General features: G+C 44.0%; 2 protein-coding genes across 6 annotated transcripts in view; both read right to left on the reverse strand.

Annotated features, from left to right (window-relative positions):
- Positions 1 to 24,227, reverse strand: part of RABGAP1L (RAB GTPase activating protein 1 like) — a 201,187-nt gene that overhangs the window by 110,411 nt on the left and 66,549 nt on the right. The gene's annotated exons all lie outside the window — the stretch shown is intronic.
- Positions 6,880 to 24,144, reverse strand: GPR52 (G protein-coupled receptor 52). The gene is made up of 2 exons (XM_048944181.1): positions 23,138 to 24,144; positions 6,880 to 22,386 (listed from the first exon to the last, which is right to left on the reverse strand). The coding sequence occupies exon 2, from the start codon at positions 22,204 to 22,206 to the stop codon at positions 21,121 to 21,123; it is 1,086 nt and encodes a 361-aa protein (XP_048800138.1). The 5' UTR covers positions 22,207 to 22,386; positions 23,138 to 24,144; the 3' UTR covers positions 6,880 to 21,120.

Consider the following 24,227-nt stretch of genomic DNA (forward strand, 5'->3'; position numbering starts at 1 on the left):
AGCTCAGTCCTAATCAAAACTAATGAAGTTGAACTTGATACACAACCCTGTAATGAGCAGAATGTATTTTTGTTTTCCCAGTCATTTGAAAGTTATCACACAGCAACAGAATCATTAAGCCAGCACATTAACTGCACAATGTATTGTAACAGAGATAGCACTTGGGAACACCTGAGAAAGGCTGTAGAAAACAAGGATACATATATTTTTTAACTGAATTGTATATGGCTTTCCTGACCCAATACAAAGTCTCATTGGCATCGCATATCCATAACCCATAAAGGAAGAAGTCACGTTCCTACTTAAGATTTCTTACTTAACAGAAACTTCACAAGGTATCACATTTTAGAAAAATTACCCACTCATTAGCATTTAAATTCATATATTGCATGTACCCAGCAAAGATCATGGTAATGAGCTAGATGACATTTCACTTTGCTAGCAGCTACAGCATTAAAGTCTTCATGCTTGAGGGGCAGAGATAAATGAGTAGAAAGTGGAATAACGGAACAGACTCACCAAGACCACCATGTCAGTGCTTCACTCAACGCAAAACTAAGTAGCCTGCATTTTTGCTTTGATTCTTTTAAAAATAAGAATATAAAATACTTTGTAATGACTCATACCGAGGAGGCAGCAACAGCTCAGGTGCTGGACTGAGCATCTGGCAAACACACAATGCACAGACAAACAATAAGAGCTGTGAAGGGACAGGAGACTGCTTGGCCAACAAGAAACTTTAAAACGATCTCTGCTCTGCCTTCTCACACAGCCCAAAGCGTGGAGGTTCAGGACTGTGTGCATCTGCAGCTGGATTGCTCTGCCACAACAGACTGTGTACAGCTTGAATGGGAATGCCTTCAATTAAAACCAACCATAAGTGCCTAGGTTAAGCACCGAGCAAACTGTGTTTCACCTGAGCTTTGCAAAAAGTTCGCGATGAAAACAGGAAAATTAGGCACCCTAACAAACCCTGCCTGATGCTTCCTTTCTGAGCAAAACAGCTGGAGCAAGAAACATAGTAGAAAAGATACCACTCATGTAAGGAACCCATCCCCGCTAGCATTTTTATTAATTACTTTCATAAACATATATTGTGCCTTGCAATTAAAATTCCATGCGCCGAGTTGCCATGGCAGCACAACTTCTCCAGAAGAAGAAACTGCCAGAGCTCAGCTGTGAGTGGTGCCTGGAGCTGGGCAGGAGCCTTCTGCGGCAGGTTTGCAGGGCACCCGGGGGGGACAGGGCACAACGGAGAGGAAAAAAGAGCTTCCTTGGTTCCTAGTGCAGAAATCAGTGCAAGAAGAGCCTGCTGCATTTCCAGGGAGGCTTCAGAGGAATGCAAATGATGCCTTTTCCCTCCGATGGTCTGCTCCATCTCCTAATAGCTGGCAGCAGTGCGGGCAGATGGGCTGCAGCTATAAATAGGGCTGTGCCAGCTGCCCACCCGTCCCTGTGCCGTGCCCGCCGTGCTGCTCTCTGCCAGCCCTGGGGCATGCAGTGCCCGGGCGAGAGCCAGATAATGAGGTGAGCAACGAGCTGCTTGCACTGTAATTAGCTCCTGGGATGATATCCCTTGCTGTAAAGGAAGCTATGAATGCCGACAGAAACTCAGAGGTATAATTAATAACGCTGCGCGTTGTCTGCAGGCTCTTAACATTCAAGCAGAATTCTTCACCATGACACCATTCTTGCTTTTGGTTACATAGAAATTAGTAATAGATAAAAATAAACCTCAAACACCAACCGCAGCAGCCAAAAATAATCCAGCTGGGGAGCCAAGCCTAGCCCTGTGCATGAGTCAGCAGCAGGCAGGCGGGCGCATGGCGAGGTGCAGGGTTTGCCCATCCCCATCAGAGCAGTGCCTGGCACACCAACAGACCCTCCTCCTGCTGTTCCAAGGCAGATGAATGACCCAAAAGCATCTCCTTGCTCCTAGCGCAGCTCACTTTGCACAGATGCACCAAAGCCAGCAGCAGGCATGTTGCTGTGAGGCTTGCAGTGCAAAACCTTTCATGCAGTCCCCAGGATGCAGGTGATCCCTGGGAGCACACCTGTCTGACAGGGCTGATAAAGCTGGCATTTCACCAGAAGGACACACTGCAATGTGTTGGCTACAAAATCACCGCCAAATGATGTAGCTAATTTGGGAAAAAAGACATGGTGTTTTGTTATTCTTTTTCTCTCCCCCTCTCTTTCATGATTACAGACTTGGGGCTTGATTCTGCTTTCCTTGCGTCCAGCAGCAGCACTGCCACTGAAGCAGCACCACAATGGCCTTACAGCTCCAAAGGAGAAGCTATCTCTACACATTAAGGCTTAGCACCAGAAATTACACCAAATTCTGCAATGTGTTTCTCACATTTACAAATCTATGTTCACAGAGCTGTTATCAATAGACTGAGCAAGCACATTTTGCTTACGTTTTTAAACACTGTAATTTTCCTTGAGTACGTTTGTCATATTGCACATACTTCCTCAATAACCCTAATGCTTTCAAAATGGAGCTCTCGTTTCTCTGCTAATCTATGTAAACATTCTACACAGCAGATCAAGGGAAGCAATTATTCTTCTGCACTCAGAGCTGGTGATGCTGCATCTTGAATACGCTGTGCACCGATGGGATGTTAGGAAGGCAGAGAACCCAGCACAAACCACAGCAGATTCAAAACCACACCGGAGGTCTCCAAGACCTCACCAGACCAAGGTACAGCTGCCCTGATTGAGGGATAGTGCCAGTCATGCTCTGGGAAGGAGGCTGGGATGGCTGACCTTCAGCCCAGATGTTCCTTCCCCATCTCTTTGAAAGGTCCTTCAGTCCTACAGCGCATCTTGTCCAGGCGCTGTTTCTATTTGGGACCTCTGCTACAAGGATTAGAATTCTCCAAGCAGACCTGGGGAAGGGAAAAAGAAATTCTGAGGTGGTAAGTGAGGATTCCTCTCAGGAATCAGGCTTCAAACTTTGGTTTCAAGTCACCTGCTGTACTCAGTTTCCCCCAGCTCGCTGCCTGGTTCCAAAGGATGGCACCTGCCAGGCACTGCCACTTCCCCCTGATGCCCACCAGGATCCTCCAAGCCTCCTTATCCTCAGTGTGAGCACACGCAGGGCCTCTGCTCAGAGCAGCTCAGTGCATGCACAGAGCAAGGCAGCGAGCAGGCGGCAGTCACTTCAGCAGCTATGGAACAAGTCAGTAGGAGGAGACAGCAAATACTCACAAGGTAATCTTTCTGACAAGGTAATCTTGAACACACTTTAACCCACGTATTGCTAACTTACACCGTCTTGACACTTTAAATATCCACTTTTCCTTCACAGAGAATTCTCCTTAGCAGCAGAGCCTGAGAAACAGGAATGTTCATTGCCTCTTCCTGGGTAGCTGGCAGACTTTGCGTTTCTCATAAGTGACTATCAAAGATTTTTTTTTTCAATTACATGCTCAGATTGCCAAATTGGGTAAAACACATCCTCTGCAGAACTTTCATCTCATCCTTGAAAAGATAAAGTCATCTGTCTGAACAGGCTAAAAAGCACACAAGAGGTTTCTTGTGCGCACAGAGAAATACGAATCCATGGGGAACTTGAGGCATCATCAACAAGGCTTAAAAAAATTCTTACCTCTACAGAAACATACAGCCAAACTCCTGCAATTTCAGTGCTCCTCAGCTAATAGGGAATGACAGAGTGGCTGAGGTTGGAAGGCACCTCTGGAGATTGCCTGCTCCTCTCTACAGCCACAAGCTGCTTAGGATCACCTTCAGGCAGCAGCTGAGCACCTCCTGGGATGGAGATCCAGCAGCTTCTGGCAGGTGACTGTCATGACATCCAATGAAAAAATAAAAAAGGGCTTTTCTTTTTGGAGATGTGTACATTTAGAGGACATGAACAAGACTTCTTCCATTCCTGCAGCAGACAAGGCGTTTCCATCACAGCGAGCTTCCAGGCCACAAACAAGTGTTTTGACTGTAAAACATTAAGCTCCAAGCACTACAGGAGAGCAGCAGAACAAAAGATTTTTATCATTACTCTTCATGCTTTAATTACCTTTATCAAATGCCATCTGAGACTAGCTATTTTTAAATCCCTCCACTTCATCTGTAATTAAACTGACTTAGCACAGATTTGATTCTTCCCTACACAGCTCTATCCTAAATAAAACTCGGTACTTTTGTGTAGAAAGTTCCTGAGGATATTTACAGACCAATCAATCTGAAAACAGCAGCATCCAGAATCGCAATTCTGGGTTTGAGCTGTCAGTCAAACCCAAACAAAACCTACAGTCAGGAAACAAAAGCAATATACTGAAACCATAGGATCACAAAGATTGGAAAAGACCCCCAAGATTTAGCACTGCAAAACACTCCAGTATCAGAGGCAGCTGGAGATTAAAAAATTTGGTTTGATGCAGTGGAAATGTAATTTGTGATCATTTAAATACAAACTGACACCGTGTCTCCTATTATTACTTATGCGGCGTTCTTTTTTATGCGTCCCTTTGGAGGATGAAAACCAAAATGTCACTTTCCTTTTTATTCATTAATTACTTTCAGTCATTTCTTTTGCAGCTAATATCTGTTCCTAAAAAGTGTAATATTTGCAAAGAAGAAAATGAGACATTAAGTACTTTTATTAGCTCCTAATTACTCCTATTATAAACTGTCGCTGTTACTTAGCAATTTCTTCTTTTCCTGAGCAAAACCCATCTTAAAGCAAGGACAGAATTCAGTGCAGCCTTTCCGTACCCTACTCAGACGGCAGCCAAAGCAGCTCTTGCTCAAACGCTCACAGGATGCTCACATTGCAGGAGGGCACAGCAGCTCACGGGGGAGAAAACAAATCCACACACTGCCACGAGAAACCACATGGAGCAAATGAAATCCTTGGCAGAGAGGCTATGGACACAAGTTTAAAGGGTGGAGAATAGGAAGCAGGCACAGAGATCCCAAAACATTAAAAATTCAGGCTGTGCGATTTAAAAGCTTCTCTCTTTGACCCATTCAGAGCTGGATCAATAAATGCTTTTGAGGAATATTCTTAGCATCGTGTGACTTGCAGATACGCGTTAACTCAGAATATAATGCACATCTCCACTGTTCTGGCACCCTAAAGGAGCGCTAAGTATAGCTCTGAATCCGACGGTATTTTTTGAAATACCTCATTTGTTCCCTCCGTGTTCTTCTGCTTTGATAATTGTTTCTTTTCATCCCTCCCTGACTCACGCACAGAGGCGACCAAAGGAGAATGAACAAATAGAGGTGGGAGGAGAGTGGAGAAGTGGCACTGACTTGAAAAGCTTTGAATGCCTTCAATCATCCGGAAAATCACAAGCAGCAACCTTTTAACTTCTGTAATTAAAGACTCATGACACGTACTGCTGAACAGCTTCAGCAGTTCACTACTACATACAATTACATTTTCGAGGCTTTTCCGCATTTTTTGCTGCTTCTTTATTTTCCAATACAGCATTTCAACTGTTGCACTTTGGATGTCATGCTGGAAAACTGAAAAAATAAGTACGCATGATCATGTCTACAACATTAAGATATTAACTCATTTATAAACCCGTGGCATCTAAAATTTTAGCTTCCTCCTTCCTATACCTTCTCAGTCTCCATTTCCTGCCTGATTTTAGCAGCAGGTATTTCAAAAATACAATATGTAATCCTCAACAGAGAGCTTGCCGTGCCATGTTCCGTGGAAACCCGCACAGGATTGCATTTGATAACTGGTCACATTTCAATAAGAAACTGAGTTTGTAAGACCTAAAAACAGTTCCATACTCCCTACAATTCAAAGACAACAGCAGGTCAATGTGCTGCACTGCAACCCAGAATTTGGATACATCAGCATCTCCCAGCAGAACAGAACACAGGGAAGTCATAAAGTGATGATATGTATTAAAATATATTTTATTATGTATTATATTATTATATATATTTTTAAAAAGTACTTTCAATCAAATTGAAAGGCATGGAAATAACGTAACATAGACAGAAAGCATGGCTGTACAATAAGGTGACTGCAGGCTCCTTCTCTTCAAGGAGATGCTTCTTCAAGGGGAAACAGCAGTAATTCTATCACTGCTCTGGCCCAGGAGGCCGGGCAAACAGAATGAATTTGAAAGTAATCCATGTCAGACCTGTTACTATCACAACATACATCTCCTTGACATTAACAGAGACCAACAGACACAAATAAAGTGCAGACGGCAGATAATCTGTTTATGTTTCTGCTCTGCTTTTTAGGTAAGAATGGATTTTGTGACATGAAAGCGCTCGCTGAAAGCTTTATGCAAAGTTCTTTTTCCGGCACTTATTTAAGAATTCTTGAAATTAAAAGGATGAAAACAGTGCCTGGTTATTTCTCCTGAACAGCCTTCCATTGCTACGAACAAGGCTCTCCATAGCCACGAACAAGGCTCTCCATAGCCAGGCGTTTAATCTTCTTGATCCTATGCAGCTGAGTTTAAGAAAATCAAGTCACTATTTACTTTTAACTCCAGAAATACAGATTTTATCAAGGTCTTATCAATAGACGTAGAGCTGAGAGCAGTGGGTACTCCAGTACCTCTCACCACACATTTTCTGGCACGGTACAAAGAATTAGCTCTCACTAAGCTACAATCCACACCTTTCCACTGCTCACTGCTCAATGGGCAACTGCAGCCTTTCCATGGGCAATTCAAAGCACACCCTAGGAAAAACCCTCACTCCTACCCCAAGGCAGAATGACAGAGCCAAGGGGCAGGAGCTCAGCCCCACAGCTGGAGCTCTCACCTCACCCTCATCAGCATCACTCCTTGCTTTGCCCTGAGCTCTTCACACCATGGATTACTTTGCTGAGAATAAATACTGCTTTTTTTTTTTTTTTTTTTTTTTTTATCCATGTATCCATTGCAAAGTATTTTCCCAGCCTGCTGCTATAATAGAAAAGCAGGCTTACAAATGGATCCAAAGATTATGGATGGGTAGATAACTCAACGAAGGCAGCAAAAACTACTGCTTTTTTAAATACAAATGGGGAATATGAGAATAATAACTATTAGTACACATTCAATAGATGCAACAAACTAAATTCTATATGTATATATAAAGCATTAGATGCTAAAGCATTAATTAAGAAGCAAATTATATTAGCATTTCACTTCTGAGAAGAATGTGACCCACTATAATTAAGATAAATGCCTGCACGATGGGCACATATAGCACATAAAACATTATTCACTGTAACTGAAATAGGAACGTTTGATACTACAGCCTTTTCTAGGCAGGTAGGTGCCACTGAGGACAGTATCACCCTGTTGACCTCAACACCCTTCAGCTCTGCAGACCATCCTGTGTCCCCTTAGTAGAACCATGCAGGGTTTGGCAACATAAGGCTGTACTGAACTATTCTGTGTTGAAAAGGCAAGAAAATCCCCAAGTACTGCTTTAAAAAATCAGGTGAGGAGGCTCTACAAAACTCTGTCTACATGCTGAACACATGTTCCATGACAGTAACTTTCATCCTGCCAACTGCACATAAGCACTGATACCATTCAAGCACCATCTTGTAATTGGAAGCATCTGTGTGTATTGTTTCTGTTTTAAATCTATTTTAAAGGCTTCATCATCACTTCATGACCTGGCTTCCTTATCATGTAATTTCTATGGCATTCGTTACAACAAATAACAAGTCCGGCTTTCAGCACCCAATTACAGGGACAATGTTACCCTGTAAATGCATAAGACAGCTTCTCATTGAACTTGCTCTCACCAATACATCACTACCAGTGATGCACTCTGATAGATTCTAGTCTTGTTTCTTATGGAAATAAACCCCCACCTAGCCCGTGTGGGGCTCCTGCCTCCCTCCTTCTGGATCTCAAGGGACAGTAGAAAGGGATGCTCTCCAATCATCACCTAACACAGAGCTGCTTCACACTGCCCATCCTACTTGTAGACAAACTGTTTATGACTGTCATGACAGAAATGGAAAATTAATGACTTCAGACCCATTATTGTCACTAAATTACATTTTTCCTTGCTTCTGCAATCACTGTTGGGCAGCACAGATTCGTAAAGCTGCTAATTTCTTGTGCCTGTGAATAGCTACCTGCTTCCTAACACATATGGATGACACCTGCATGTTCACAGAATGGCATGGGTTGGGAGTGACCTCAAGGATGATGAATCTCCAACCCCCCTGCCACATGCAGGGCCACCAGCCTCTACATTTAATACCAGCCCAGGCTGCCCAGGGCCCCATCCCTGAATACTACGTCGATGACTCATGGGTTACTCTGAGTAGGGAAAGGTAATGTCCTTCACAAGATCTCCCTTGCTTACATTTTGCTTACATTCTTCTTTGTGACACAGATTTTGCCTGAAATTCAGGTAACTCTGAACAAGCTGTCCTCATTCCCATTTCTTCTCCGTAGCTCACTTTGATGAAAAGTACATTATTTTCTAGCATTCAAATTAGTTACCCTCCGTTTCTTCCAGAAAGGGCATCACAGCTTACTCTTCCATACAGAGATCTGTAATCTTTACTTTGGGGGTCAGCTGGGCTTTAATCATTATTAAAATAAGTGCACCCTGCTGTCTCCTTGTTAGCACCGGGCCTTAGCTGCTCCCACGGGGAGGCAGAAGGGCTGAGGCATTTGCACAGACAGGGCGAGAGGCTAATGATAAAAACCTGTCGACAAAATCTGCAAAATGGAGAAGCTGAGGAACACCACCGTACTAACTGCAGATACATGTATTCACAGTGGTAATACCTGCCTTCTGGTGTTTGCCCCAAGAGCAGCCCACTCCAGAAATACATTTCAATATGACACAGCCCGGCAAGACCAATGAGAATACAGCACATACACCTCAATAAGAAAACAGTGGAAAACAGCTTGCAACAAGTCTTTGTTTCTCTTGATTTCTTTTTTCCACACGTTTTCATCCCAGTTGAAAATGCTCCCAATTCCAATTACAACTTTGAATGTCTTTGAAATGTTTTGATCAACAAAAACTTACTTGCTTCGCAACTGCTCTTCATTAAGTATTAATTGCTTGTGCCCTAGAGACTTCCAGTTCCCAATTTAAACTGGAAGAAGTAATATACAAATATTTTATACCAATATCTATACTCAGAAAGGCCATTTAACCCTCCTGATCCCACCCAAGTGTTGAACAACACGTATGCTGGCACACCACGACTCCGCTGGGCTCTGTTGCTCTTGCAGCCAGCAGGAAGCACCCAGCCATGGGCTCAGGAAGCATTCAGCCTGCTCGGTTACACCAGCTCTTCATCTGCAGCCACACTGCTGCCATTCACACCATGCTCTCAGAACAACACAACGCAGATTCTTCCTGGAGCATCATTTGCTGGAAAAGACTGAAAGCACCCAGGTTGCTCAGTAGACCTGAAAAATCAGGCCAGATCTGCTTAGTGAGCCCAAATGAGTATTCAGGAACTTAACTTTAAAGCCTCAGTACTCCAAGTGCAGTTTTACCAGTTTCTGTTATATCCTCCAAAAAGATATCACAATACACAAAGCTCTCCAAGCCATGTGATTTAATTTTTGCCTCAGGAATTGCTGCCTGATAACCACTTCAGAAGCCGTACCCCAGGAAAAGAACAGAGAAATGGTTCTTGTTTTCCTAAGTCATCCACCACTTCTAAGGTCTGAGAAAATGACTTTTCAAAGACAAAAAAAATGCCAAAATGCTAGAAATCAGAACAAAGATAGGCAAGGATGGCTGTGGAAGTTTCTCTCGTCTCTCTTGCTCAGTCCTATGGGAGAAATAAATTAACTAATCAAACATTTAAGAAGAGCATCAGTCCAGAAGCCAATAACTGACAATCCTCCAGTCACCAAAAGCACTGCTGGTGCTGCAAGGCTTCACTCGGTCCTATTTGCTGTGTTTGCGTCCAGGTTCCTGCAGCACCTACTGGCCCTGCTCCAAGCCCTCCCTGGAGCCCTGCCTGTGCCCAGATGGGCTCTCTGCATGTGGTGCAGTGGGAGAAAGACATCCTTCCTCAGCCTCCCATTTTAGATAAGCCCTAACAGCAGCCCTATGCACAAGGCTCCACTCAAACAAAAAGTAGAAATTCAGTGTCTTCAGGCTGGTTCTGTGATCCAGGACCACATCTCAAGCATAACACACATAGCTTCTGCCTTGCTGGTACGACATTCAGTGCTCACACCCTGAGCATTCTCCAGAAGCATTTACCTCACAGGTCTGAAAATGTCCCACCTTCTGGTTTCCTTGTTGAAGTTTGGGATGAGCATGAGATCTCAAATCTTGAAAGGCAGAACTACAGAAGGCAGAGTGAAAAAGAGCTCAGCACAGACTCCTATGCAGCCCTACATGCCGCTTACCTCTTGTGAATTCAGTACTACTAACAAAACGTGCAAACTGAAGGTTGTCCATTTTACAGCCTACAGCTACATTTCTGATCAGGCTCTAAATCTTCAAAAACAAGACCAAAATAAAAACAAGAAAAGAATCTTTTCTGGTCAATGTTAAAAGTAAGTTTAGAACCAAGATGAACAAAAACCACTAGTATATTAGGAGAAGTAAAGAACCAGGTCTAAATTTAAAGCTCCATTTCTAAATGTTAACATTATAACTACTTTAAATATTATAAGCAGTGGTTAGCAAGACAGGATACAAAACTGGCAGCAAACACTAAATTCAGGCTCTGAATCTTAACTGTGAATTCACGGAACTCCATGAACAATCAAATATAAAAGTAACACAATGTATGCTAATGCTGCCCTAATTTTTGAATTAAAATGAATTTTTTGAAGTAAAATGATTTATAGGAAAGCAGGTCAACTCAAATACAGCCAGAGATGCTGCTGCAACGGAGCATAAGAACTGACGAGGCTGAACAAAGAGAAAGCACAAACATAACCTGAACTTGATTTGTACGCATGAGATTATTTTCTTGCAGACAATGAAGAAGGCACAAATAATAAACTGAAGCGTGACCACCAATCTTCTGTTATGCAGAAAGCTCTCAGAGGCTGTAAGAAGGCTTCCTGTCGCAGGAGTTAAGGAACCATGTTAAATGTCTAACAAGAAACCTACACAATGGTAAACAATACAGATACAGAGAGAAGATCACAGTCTTGCAGATGAAACCAAATTATTTTTCCATTAAAAAAGAGTACATTTACCACCAGGTTTCAGATTTCAACTCTATTTTTGAATGTTCAAATATTCTATCAGTCAACAGAGACAGTATCAGATGGCAGTAATGAAAAATACGATACAATCTCGAATGAATTAATTTGCTATACAATGCCTTTTCTGTTCATACCATCTTATTTCACTTCAAGGAAAAACAGGAAGCACTGTTAAATCATAAAATAAGAGCAATGCAATCAATGCAGAATAGGTTGGGATACAAGGGTTCAGCAAATCTGTAACAAAACATCGCCAGTCTCTTTGGAATTCAGACATTTTAATCAGCATTCTAATGCAATTACTTTCCAGAGTTACATTAGCATGCTTTTACTGTAATAACCTATATTTTAAGTTTCTCAGTAAGCTTATAAAATAATGTAAAAAATGCACAATATATAAAATAAGCATTTTAGCCATTTCACTTCACAGAGATGAGAAATGTGACTTTTCTGAACATACTTTAACGTACTGTTTTCAGTTCAGCACACACACACAGATGCATACTTTTATTATGCAATTCTTCTGTTCTCATTAGTAATGCTGCTGATGCATTTGTCTCCACTGTAATGGAGCTAGACATGAGTCATGTCGTGTACCTGCCTAAACATCACAAGTCTAGTGCTCTCCATACTATTGGTCACCTGAATAGAGAGACCTGAGCAGAGGCTCCTTAGTATTCCAAGATTCCCCCAAAGTCAATATGAATTCTGCTTGCAGAAGGAACGAAGAATTAGACCAAAATATCTGTAATTAATAATTGTAACAAGCTGCCAGCTTTAGAAACTGCAAAAGGGAATCCTGCTGAAAATACTGCATACTGCAATACATAAGCATATTGGTTTTTTTCTATTAATAACTTCTTTGTATGCAAGAAAAATAAGAATTCCCATAGTCTACGGTTTCCACAAGTTCAGTAAATTCAGTAAGAACAAGCAAGACAAAGCACTAACACTCATACGTGGAACTTAGCAGAGAAAAAACACAAACATACCTTAAACAACAGTTTTATTCACAGAACAGTTATTACTGATGCTGGTTTTAAAGAAAATGTGAATGTGTTCTTAGAGGCAAACCATATGTAACAACTTTAATTGCAGAAAGTTTAATTGCAGAAAGTCTAATTGCAGTGAAAGGGGCGGGATGAAAGCTCTCTACAAGAAGTAGAGGTGAGAACATCCAGTTGTGGAGATATGCTGATGGGCAGAGCAAACCAGATGCTGTTTCCAACTCCATTAAATATATCAGCCCTGGTTCCACAGAAGTCCTGTTTGGATGCTGGATTTTATTTTTGAATGAATAATGTGTTATTCCAGAAAAAAAATGACATGCTGGTGACTACAAGAGGAACACTCCAACCTTACCAATGGCCCATCAAGGCCTTGCTCACTGTGGAATCCTGCTGTTAGCCTCACTGCTTTTGTCATCCCTGCATTTTAAAAAGTTGTTTAGATAGGGTTTGAAGCCCTTTTTGTAGTGGACTGCCTACAGCATCTGGACCACCAGGCAGGGATGTCACCACCATGACATGTGGGTTCCATCTCCCAGTGGAACCCAGGCCACTGGGTTCCAGTGCCAGTTGGGTTCCATTGGCACCTGGCAGCACACGGCCTGGCTGCTCTGCAATATCGTGCCTACCTCAGTCAGATGGAGAACGAGGAAACCAAGAGAGAACCATCACCGGCACAAACATCACTGATCCATGCTCCAGAGCAGCTGGCTGAGGTCCTGGAGGCCACTGTGCCCTCCCTCCAGTGACTGCTGCCCCAGCGCCTGCACACCAGGATGGCAAAGATGGCACTGAGGACCAAGGCACCCAAAGAGGCTGCCATCTTTCAGCCAAGGAACTAACAACAAAGCCAATGACTGCCCAGCCCTCAGCGTGCCCATCAAACACAAGAAATCCATTTGGTGGAATGATACTTCTAACACCTGTCTTGTCATTGATGAGCCAGAGCTCACATAGGTGCAGCCAACAGCAGAGCCTCTGAGAGCTCATAAATCTCAGAGCAGGAAAGATTCCAGTGATAGGTCAAAATGTTGAAGCTGTCCGCAGTGGGGTGGCTCCAGAAAACACCAGGCCCAGCTTCCATTATATTCCCTGGGAGGGAGGGAGTTCACATGAAATAACCCTTGGCAATGGAGGGATGACAGGAAACGTTCTGCATCTTCATTTCTTGCTCAGTGCATTTTGTGGGTGAAAACACCAGCAGGGTTAATATGGTTTCAGAATGCTTTAGCTAAGCTGGAGGTTGAAAGCAAACAACAGATCCCTTAAAACACATACTTCTCTTTTGCAATTCAAAGTCGCACTCCTCTCATCTTTCTGATTTTCAGTCTTGGCATGGTGTCAACTAACTCTTCTCCTCCACATGACGAGTTCCTCTTCCACCACAACAGCAGCTCCAACAGTGATGATGCTTGGCTGCTCCAAGATGGCCAACAAAGAACTGGGCAGAAAAGGACAGCCCTGCTTTCCCCTGCCTGGCTGATCTCACACACAGACAAAGAAACTAGCCCAGAAGAGTGCAGATGAGATAGAGAGCACAGGCTCTCGGTTAATTCAGAATCTACTAGTTAGTAGTTTAATTGTCCAAGAGATCTATAACTACACTGTTTGAATCAGAAACCTCATGCTGATGGTACTGATGCTAACAGTTTTCTTTCCTTCTTTATAACTACAAACGTCTCACCACTTTTGGATCAGCTGTTGTTTATTAAACTAAAACTTCCCTAATACTTCTTACAGTAACCCAGAACCTCTTCCTGATAGGACACAGACACTGTTTGTTCCACAGCCAGCTGAAAAGTCAGGGCTGCTTTTCTACAGGATCAATAATTACATTTCTCTCTTAAATCTCATCTGCCTTCCCAAATTTAAATCTTACCCCAGATAAATCACAAACAGATATTCCTCACCTACGTCGCATTCCAAATCTCTTTTTACCAACGTAGAACATTTCTGGCTTGCTATAAATCTATTTTTCTACCACAGACAAAATCAGCATCATAGGAGCACTCTGTTGTGACTTTCATTTTTAAAATTACAAGCACTTAATGCAGCAGATTCATCAAATCAGATGACCACCAAGCACAACCGTATCAATGCCCAACCATCACGACCATACTGTCCCCCCAGAAGTGCTGAGTTGAGAACTCAGGAGAAAGGAACTGCAAATGCATGAGGAAAACAGGTAACACCTCCAGCTGCACTTCAGCAATAACCCTTGTATACTCTCAGCAAAATTGAAGGAATTACAAAAACGAGAAAGTATCTCCATAAATCCCATCCAAAATGTTAATTCACCACCCAAACAGTTTCTTTACGTGTAAATTCACAAATAAAAGCAGTGACACATCATATTTCAGCCCAAAAGAAAAAGCTGGGAGAATCTGGCACCTGTGCTTGAGGCTTGCTGCCAAAACACCCGAATTCTAGTAAAAAAGGTACAGCAGCAACTTTGTTTTGATAGCACAGCATACATCTTCAGTAGACCTAGGACTAGACACAGCTCCTTTGAAGCTCCCTCTCCTATCCTCGTAAAGGCTTTTACAGAAGTGAAGAACACATCTAAATATCAGCAAAACTGAATTTAAAATTTGTATTCAAATAAAATTTAAAAAAGGCAGATAGCAAGCACAGAAATAAAGCAAAGTCAGCAAATGATACTAATTAACTGCTTCTTCCTGAGATGCTAGATACCAGAAAGTGCGGTCTCCTTAAGTCCTGAGTTGAAAAATTAAAGATCTTAAAAATAATTTTGTCATGATAGCATGGAATTACATTTGTATTTATTAGACTTTTTTTAATGTTTTATGCCATCTTCATAAACCACTCCGAGTTACTGCCCGGAAAACATTAAGTAGCCAGTACTCCAGAGACAGCAGCGTGGGGGTAAAGGCCTTTCCCTGACAGCCTGCTTGCTGGTTTGGCTCTGGTTGTTTCAGCACAGACTGCACTTATCTGACTGCAGCCACAAAGCAGTCCTCAAAGCCCTTGAAACAGAGAAAGCTCCCACAGAAACCTGCTGTTCTATAACCATTTGCAATCCTTAAGTGTACACGTATGTATATGCATACAAGCTGCATGAGCATTATAGAAACCGGAGAGCCAAAAATCTGCCTGGTTATAACGCGATTATTTTATGATCCTGCTCCCCTATTGAGGGCACAGGTGGAAAGGAGACCAATCTGTTCCTGACCTAACAACAACTCATTACTCTCATCACACGGATCTCTCCTTGAAATGTTTATTTTTAACTTACTGCTCACCATTAAAGATTCTAACCCACAGCCTCCCGCAAAAACCATGCTGAGGCCATGGAAAGCATTGCTGTCTTCAGCAACCTGTCCCACCGCTTTTGGGGCAGATCACCTTCATGCAGCCCAGTCCAACAGGAGCCCCCGCAGCTCTCAGGGTGCAGGGTGGGATGACAGAGGAGCCCAGTACTGCTGAGGGAAAGGAGGCGAGGCAGGGCCCTGCTTCATCCTGTTGCTGGAACAATTTAAACCGCCCCAGGTTTAGTCAGTGAGCATGAATCAGAGATTTAAATGGCAAGCTGCGTTGAAAAGGATCCATAGGGATAGGAAATAGGAGGGAATACATCTTGCAAAAGGACACAAACGCCTTAAGATTTGATGCTCGTCATTTAAGCACAAATAAAGCACAGACATCCAGTACCACAGCAGCATCAAGCAGTGCCTGGCCCCCAAAGCCCCAGGCTGGCTGCCCTGCACAGCGTACCAGGAGAGCCCAGCCGAGGCCCCAGCAGCTCCTGCTCCCTGCACAGCTCCCAGCCCCACCACCCCAGTACAGCTGCTAACGAGAAGCTGCATGCTGCCACCAGTTAATAAGCATTAAGAGCCTGGGGCTGCAGCAGACCTCTTGCAGAGGTCAGAACGGATCCGCCTGAGTGCTGGAAACATCATCTGTCCATTTACAATTATAAATTTAAACATCACACAAGAGCAGCTTTTAAATAATACATGCCCAAGTATAAATAACACTTGAGAGATCATTCAAGGGCAGAAACCTTCACTGGATGCAGGTATTCAAAGACTCTCCTACCTAACGCACGGGAAATGTGAAATACCTGCATGCTCTATGAGTGATGCACCTCGTTGTCTCTCTGTCACTCCATCACACTTTCCCAAGTCCAACTTGTCATGCAAATACTTCATTACCTGGACTTCATCCGTGAAGCATTTGAGCTTATTCAAATAATTTACAGAAGAAAATCCAGACAACAGGCAGATGTATTCCATGCCAAGAAAAGGCAGAAACAAAAAGCAGTATCGTCAAGATGCAGAAATGCCCTCAATGCTGACATCTCTGATCCTCCTCAAAAACTTCAGTTTGTCCATTTTTCTAATATCACAAAAGCTCTAAGCTCACAAAACTTAGATTACGGGCCGGGGCAAATACCAAAGTAAAATCTCTTTTCCTGGCAATCACTACATGTATAGAAGCTTCCTTTCAATCAGAACCATCTGTGCTTTGCTCACAGCGAGCTGCAGGGTGATGAGCATGAAACGCCCGCAGTGTTTCTGCCACATCCTTCTCAGGAGGGTTACGTCTGGCAGGAGGCAGGGTAAGATGGTGATAAAATCCCAAAGATCTGCAGGCATTTCCATGGCCTCAAATAGCATTTCCCAGCTTGCTGCCAGCACAGCTGAAAGCACGAGGGCCTCCTTCTACTTGCCCGTGTCGTTCGCAGTACTTTGATAAAGGAAACGCCCAGAGAAATGGTGGACGTGAAGGTGAGATGAGTGGTTGGCAGTGTTTCCTTAAGGCTCTGCTGAGGAAGAGTGCCCTCAGCAGCCTCTCCTCTGCTCATGCACTGCCCTGTTAGCGCCTCAGGCCCGTGGAGCCCCGCTCGTGTCCTCTGGAAGGATTTTGTGGCTATCGAATGGAGAAAGTAGTCAGTATACACTACAAAAAAATTGAGATGTATAGGTTAAATAGGGGGAAAAAAACAGGTTTTATTTGAGCTTTGTATTTGGCTTAGCAAACATCGCACACTCCTCCCTCCCTGCAAAGGCAGCGCCAGCCGAGCTGCTGCTGGCAAAGGTTTCTTCCCACTGCAGCAGCACCCCAAGGCAGAATACAGACATTCAAATAGCAGCACAAAAATCCATAGATGTGCTGGCTGGGCTACAAGTGTATCAAAGAATCATAGAATCAATATGTAATATGGCAAGATGAAAGAGCTCCATGTTGAGAACCAGCTGTGGGATAGTATACAAACTAATTCATTTCCCATCAACTTGATATCCCGTCACAGCAACTGTCTTTTCTTCGTATTGAAACTCTGCTTGTCTTATGCAGAATGATAAGCTAATGAAACTGCAAATCATTGTGTCGATCCATGATTCTCAACAACCAATTTCTAATATTGACTGGCATGTCAATTTACCAAAAAAAGCCATTTTTACTAGCTTTGCTGAGGGTGAAAATAAAGCACGGCTACAGATATTCAGTTGGCAAACAGTAATGAAGTAAAATATTTGGAAGAACAAAATAAATGCTATTTTTAAAAGGTCTTCATAAACTGTACCACAAAAGGCGGCTCATTAAAGAACAGTGAACTGTTCAGCAGAGGACACACAAAGATTCTGCCCAAAAATAAACCTAGCATGACACCTCGTGCTTTACCAAGTACAATCACAAGATGTGTTTGTAAGCAGAAGTGGGGAAAAAAAAAAATCTTACTATGAGAAAATCAATAAGAAAGCATTTAAAACACCGCCTTATGCTTTTCGTGACCACCATTTTCTTGCTCTGTAAAGAGTATTTTAAGGGGAAATCGCCTGGCTGTTTCAGGAAATAAAGCAGCACGTGGTACTCGGTGAAGAGAAAGTCGCTTTTCTGGTGGCACTTTGGCTGCCACTGCACAACTGGGGTTCTCTTGCCTTTTAATACAAGATCATGAAACTGTATATAATAAAGACAGACTGAAAATCAAAACTGACAGGTCAGGAGAGTGAAATTTCTACTGGACTTTTTTTAAACCCACCAAAACATCCAGCCCTATCATTTCTGGAAGAGAATTCAGCACCAGCTGGAGTCTTCAGACAGCATCAGTAAAACAGCAACAAACCTCCCTTCGATAACATTTGAAATCATGAGTTTAAAAAGCACTGCAAGAAAATGAAACACACTTACTAAATTTAAAAATGCATGTGACTGACCACCATGTCAAATTCTGTCATCTAGGGAACAGCACCAGGAAGCAAAGGCTTGAACTTGGCTGCAGATAATTTGACATACTCCAGGTTTACACAGAACGGGCTGGAGTGAGTGAAATTCTGGCTTCAGATACGCAAGTCAGCGCTCTTGCACGACTGTTATATTGAGATTCAAAGAAAAAGAAAGCAAGGAACCTGGGTACCTACAATTCATATGCAGAGTAGGGGATTTCTGCCAGGTCCTGTCCCTTCAACACCAGCCTGAGGTCCCAGGGAAGTGCCACGTGCCAGCTCAGCACATGGGGGAGACGTTTTGCTGCCTGCCCCATGGGCTGCTGCACCAATCCTACGGGGCTGCACAAGCAGGGTTCAGCAGGGTTCAACTGATACAAATGAGCTAGCTCGTGTATCTCAACATGCTCCAAGCTACAGCACCGCATAAATATGCACCTGGTGCCTTCAAGTTGGGTTTCTTCTTTTTAATAAAAGGTTTGGTCAGCTACAAGGATTTCCTAGAACTCTCCTTGGATTTCCAAAGGTCACACCGAAAGCTCTTACTGGAAATGCCAACAAAGCCCTGAGCACAAATGCAGAACTATTTCATTGGCTTGAAACCAACCACACGAGCTGGGAGGAATGAGGCATTTCCCCACTTGTTGGCCAAATCTTGTGCACTGAGAACCTAACCAGGCAGGAAAGTAAGTACATCACCACAGAGAGCACAAATACAGGCCTGGTTTTTGAGGTGAGACAGGGTTGAACAACCTTCTGGAGCAGCCAAGGAGACTTCTGAAATAAACAGCAGCTTCTCTAAAGAAGGCAATACACACATTGCCACAGACATGAGTACATGCAAAGAACGCTACTTGCTTCTCCATAGTATCTGTCAGGGATAATCATCAGCAACAGCTCAGTTTAGCTAGAGGAATGTTTCAAGTCATATTTCAATCTGCTTTAAAGGCTGTGTGATGACCAGCGTACAAACACTGAGGACAGAAAGCAAGCAGTCCTAGTTCGGGATTTTAAATGGGCAATTCCAAAGTCCTTCGGAAGGTCGCTGGAACCCAGAAGAACTTGCACAGAGAAGAGAGTGTAACATCAGGGAACTACAAGCAGGCTGGGTTTGATATACATAATACTACTTTATTCCATAGTTTCATCTTTCTTACAGGTTTAGAAACGTACAGGGGTTCAGAACCACCTCCACAAAACAGAGAGTACATCAGTACGGGAGATCTAGAGTCAAACCACAAGTGTGCAAACGTGGTTAGCTTCCATTACAAAAAGTAATAGGCACGATATTACATATGCGTTTTGGTGAAAGGAGGAATCATAGTGCAGTGTTAAAAGGCACCAATAATCAATAATTGGGCCTTTTTTAAAAGCCAATAACCATCTAAGAAAATTACATTTGGTTCAAAATAATAATTTGTTTCATCGACTGGCATGCATCTGAACCCCTGGCAATTTATTTCACAAACCCAATGCGTGCCCTTGCGAAATAAAAAAGATTTATTCAGTGGACCTGAAAGTCAGTTCACTACAAAAGGAAATACTGAAGCTCATTGCCTGTATTTGATACCAAACTGCCTTGTTCACCTTCTCCAAGAGCTTGTCTGACAAACATCTATTCAACAACTGCACAGAAGGATTTCTCTTAAAATGAGTGCAGTGTTTTAATCCTGTAGCACTGACCTATCCCATGTGCTAGGAAAACATTAGGCACAGACCACAGCTTACATTTTCTCTTAAAAAAAAAAAAAAAAAGTAATCTGAAAAGAATACAGGATGTGCAAGCTAGGTTCACACAAAGGATTGGCAGCCACAACAGTAAGCTAGACTTCCAAAAGAAAAGGTTTCGTGACTTATTTTTAATTTTCTAAGCAGTGATGCGCACTGCTGTGTGCGAATACCATATCTGCGTTAGGATTATTTGTGTAGACAATAAGGGAAAAGCTTTAGTACACCCTAAAGGACATTACATCAACACCGTGTGCTAATTTAGCAGGATCGAGAGAATGAAAGACAGAAGAAGTCCTTACAGGCGGGCAGCTGCAGTTACTCAGCTTACCTCGTAGGTGCCCTCAAACGAAACCCCTGCAACACGATGGGATCTAAAGATGCACGGGATGGAAGGGGCCGAGGGGGTGGAAATAAAAGGAAATGAGAGGGGGAGGTTTGGTTGTAGCAGAATGTGCCCTTTTATCCAAAAGCATCACGCCCTGCGTAGGTTGTTTGCACTGCAGATTGTCTGTGTAACTGAAAATGGTACCAGGTGTGAGCAGAGACAGAGCTGGTTATTGATCTGCAACATCTACTGCAAGTCCTCAGGAATATAATTTACGGATAGCCACTTACTGTGTAGTTGATTGCTTCCTCGTAAATATACTTAAATTCAGAAGGCTACAGTATATTCTGACACAAAGATAGTAAGACAACTTTTCTACGAGGGAGAAAAGAGAAGGTAGTAACTAACTCGTTTATTTTGTGAGGACTCTCCTGCCACGCAGGAGCTGCATCATGCCCTTTGGAAGATTTAAGTTCTGACTTTCTCTGTTGTCTCTGCTGAATGGCTCTGCTCACAATTTCAGAGCTACAGTCAGAGTCCAGCGACCCCTCTTACCGCAGCCTTTTCTTTCCCAAAAGCATTTTTCAACTCATCTCTAACAGCATAGCAAACTATTCAAGTAAACATTTCTCCTCTGGTAAGTTCCCAGATACAGCAAACGCTATCAAAGCTCCACATCTGATGGCACACGCCGGTGTTCTTTAAATGGAGCAGGAATTAGCCCGTTTCCTTGGTTTAGGGTCCTGTACATCCCTGTCCTTTAAACACGTGCAAGATGAACACATGGTCTCTGACAGTCTCCGTAGTCCCAGCCTAAAAACACTGTTGGAGAGGCTATAGATCACACAGTTGCAGAAACTATTGCTTATAGCAAGCCACGTTGTTAAGAAGGAAAGCGCGGGGTTCTCCAACACCCTAGAGCTCTCCAGCAGGAAGTATATGATATAGGGAAGCCACAGCATGTAGAACACACTGGTGATCCGAAACAACACCATGGCGTAGCGGCGGTCAGGGCTGTGCCCCGTCTCCCCAGCAGCGTCCACTTCGTGGCTGGGAAACCGAGCCCTCCGATCGTTGATCTCTTTGGTGTGCTGCCGGCAGATCTTGAAGATGTGGAAGTACGTGAAACAGATGACAAAGGCAGCAGGAGCGTACAGTAAGCAGACGATAAAGCCAGTGAAGTAGGCATTAGTTAGCCAGGAGGTAGCACACCACTCAAAAATATCTCCGTGGTAACCAGGTTTTCCCCAGCCGAAAAACGAAGGCAAGAAGATCAGGCAAGAGTATATCCAAATCAAAATGATGCAGATTCTCAAGCGACAAGGTGTGACCAGTTGATTGTAGGAGAGAGGCTTTGTTATAGCGAGATAGCGATCCACGCTGATGCAAGCCAGACATGCCATGGACACACTTTTCAGCACGGAGATGATGTATCCGAAAACTTGGCACGTCAGGGACTCGTGGACGCCTGTTGAGTAGTGAAGCAGGGACAGCGTGGGGACCAAGCAGCTAACTCCAACAAAAAGGTCGGCGTAGGCCATGGTCTGAATGAAATAGCTGGTGGTGTAATGGTGCAGAAGCGGGGCGCAGTGGAAAACGAAGATAACAGTCAGGTTACCCGCAATGATCAGGAAGGTGAGCAGGACGATAACAACTGTCTCGAGGATACAGATGTCGACTGCGTTGTAGTGACCAAATCCCAGAGGGCAAGAGAGGTGCTCAGACAGGTTCACCACGCTACCGCTCATATTCAGAGTCCTCCATTCAACCCATCGCGACCGGTTCATGTTTTGTGGTGGGATCACTGTGACTGCAGGCAGCAGGCAGGTGACCCGCTCAGCGGCAGCCGGACTGCTCCAGTGTCCCACGGTCTCTCCTGCTGCCAGCGCTTACAGTTGGGAGGGTTCTACTGTCCCACAGCTGTTGATGCTCCTCAGCATCAGCGCATCACCTCTGGCACGCCTTAGCTTTAAGGAAAGAAAGGAAGAAAGAAAGAAGGGGGGGAAAAAAAAAAAAAAAAAAGCCAGAAAGAGAAAGGCCACTGATCAGTTGCTCCAGTGCTCTTGACCAATCCTTAGCAAACACAAGGCACTTCTAAAGCAAGCAGGTACCATGAAGTAGGGAAATAAAAACTGAAGAGCCACCTTCATTCCCCAGGGTGAGTGGCGGGGGGAGGGAGAGAGGGGAAATATCTGACTTTTATTTTCCTGAGAAAGTCATTGACTTTGGAACACAGCGGGGTGAGAGGAGGGAGGGAAGGAGGAACCTCGGCACAGCTCAGGGTTCCTGGACCAGCAGGTGCTAGAGGTCATCTTTTAACGTCTCAGTTTAAATCAGAGTGACTTGAGAGTAAAGGAAAAAGTTCATCATCTAACGCTGCCTTTTCTGTCTCCGTCTGGGAGATGGCACTCCGTCTTATCCACGCTATTTGTTAGGAAGGTAAGGAAAACACTTTTGTCAAGGTTAATTCCAACAGACTCACCACCGTTTGGGTATGAATAATGAATTTTATTTGGAGGGAGGCGGGCGGGGGACAAGGCAGGTTTGTCCTCTGACTGCCCAGGAAGCAAGCATACATCTCACAAACAACGAGGAAGATTGCGTCTATTCATTTAAAGATCAAAATGCTTTAAGAATAGAATTTGGAGACTTCTGTCAGTGTTCACAATCCCTTTAAACAGTTATCGTCTGTTACAATTATCAATGCCAGAAGCATACCTCAAGGTCCCCACAGACAAAATAAATCCTCTTGAATTCTATTTCAGCAACGGCAATTTAAAATCATCATCTTTGGGAGCTCTGCTGTAGCAGAGCCCAGCGCTCGGGAGTTCACGGGTCCGGCCATGGCAGCGCTCACCTCTGTAGCAACACCTGAATCATTTCACAAACCCCCACACCACAGGGACAGAAACTTCCATCCGCATTCTGCTGCGATGCTAACGAAACGCTGATTTGACCAGAAAAGCTGCCATTGTTTACTACTCCATCATCCTGCTGTTCTGCTTCATCTTCTACGTGGCTTTAGGGCTCCTACGTTTATAGGTGAACGGCGTGATAAATAACCGCTTAAAATAATCGTTCTTCTAATTGCAGGACGTTACCTTGCTCACTGTATTTGCAGCTGGGCAGAAAGCAAACATTAACAGAAAGCATCTTCTGGGTTCAGTTTTAAGTAAATGCTCGATTAGTTCCGGAATCGTTAGGCAGGTAATTAATTGTACACACTCGCGGTTTCCGAAAGGCCCCAGAAATGCCAGAACCGCCTTCAGCAGAGAGTTCTGGAGCCCGGCGGGGGGAAGTGAGGGATCCACACACACCGATCCCAAGGTCATTCCGGTATTAACGCCGGCATCTGCTTTAAGTCTCCGCAAAAGTCCCCGGTGCGTTCGGCAGCCCTCGCTGCGTCCGCAGGAGGGATTTCAGCTGCCAGAAAAGAAACATTTCCTCCAATCCTGTCGCGGCACTTTGAGAGAAACCATTCCCGTCGGAGTTAATTTCCTGCCGCGCATCCCGGCGCCGCACACAAAGTCCTTCGGATTGCAGAATATCGCCGGTTATTCCCTCGTCTACGAGCGGCAGAGAGCGCACAGAACCGTTACTTTTTTCTCCGCTTCTTTGTTACGGCACCGAGGAGAGCCGCCTCCCCTCCGCGCATCCTCGCCGGCCGCCGCCCGCCCGCGGTCTCCCGCTCGCCGTGCTGCGGCTGCAGCCGCCGCCGCTCCGTTCCCCGCCAGCGCCGCTCGCACCTGAGCCGCTCCTCCCCTCCCCTCCCCTCCTTCGGGCCGGCGCTGCGGCGCCCAGGCGGCTC

Source organism: Lagopus muta, chromosome 5 (genome assembly GCF_023343835.1).
Source record: "Lagopus muta isolate bLagMut1 chromosome 5, bLagMut1 primary, whole genome shotgun sequence".
Lineage (NCBI taxonomy): Eukaryota > Metazoa > Chordata > Aves > Galliformes > Phasianidae > Lagopus > Lagopus muta.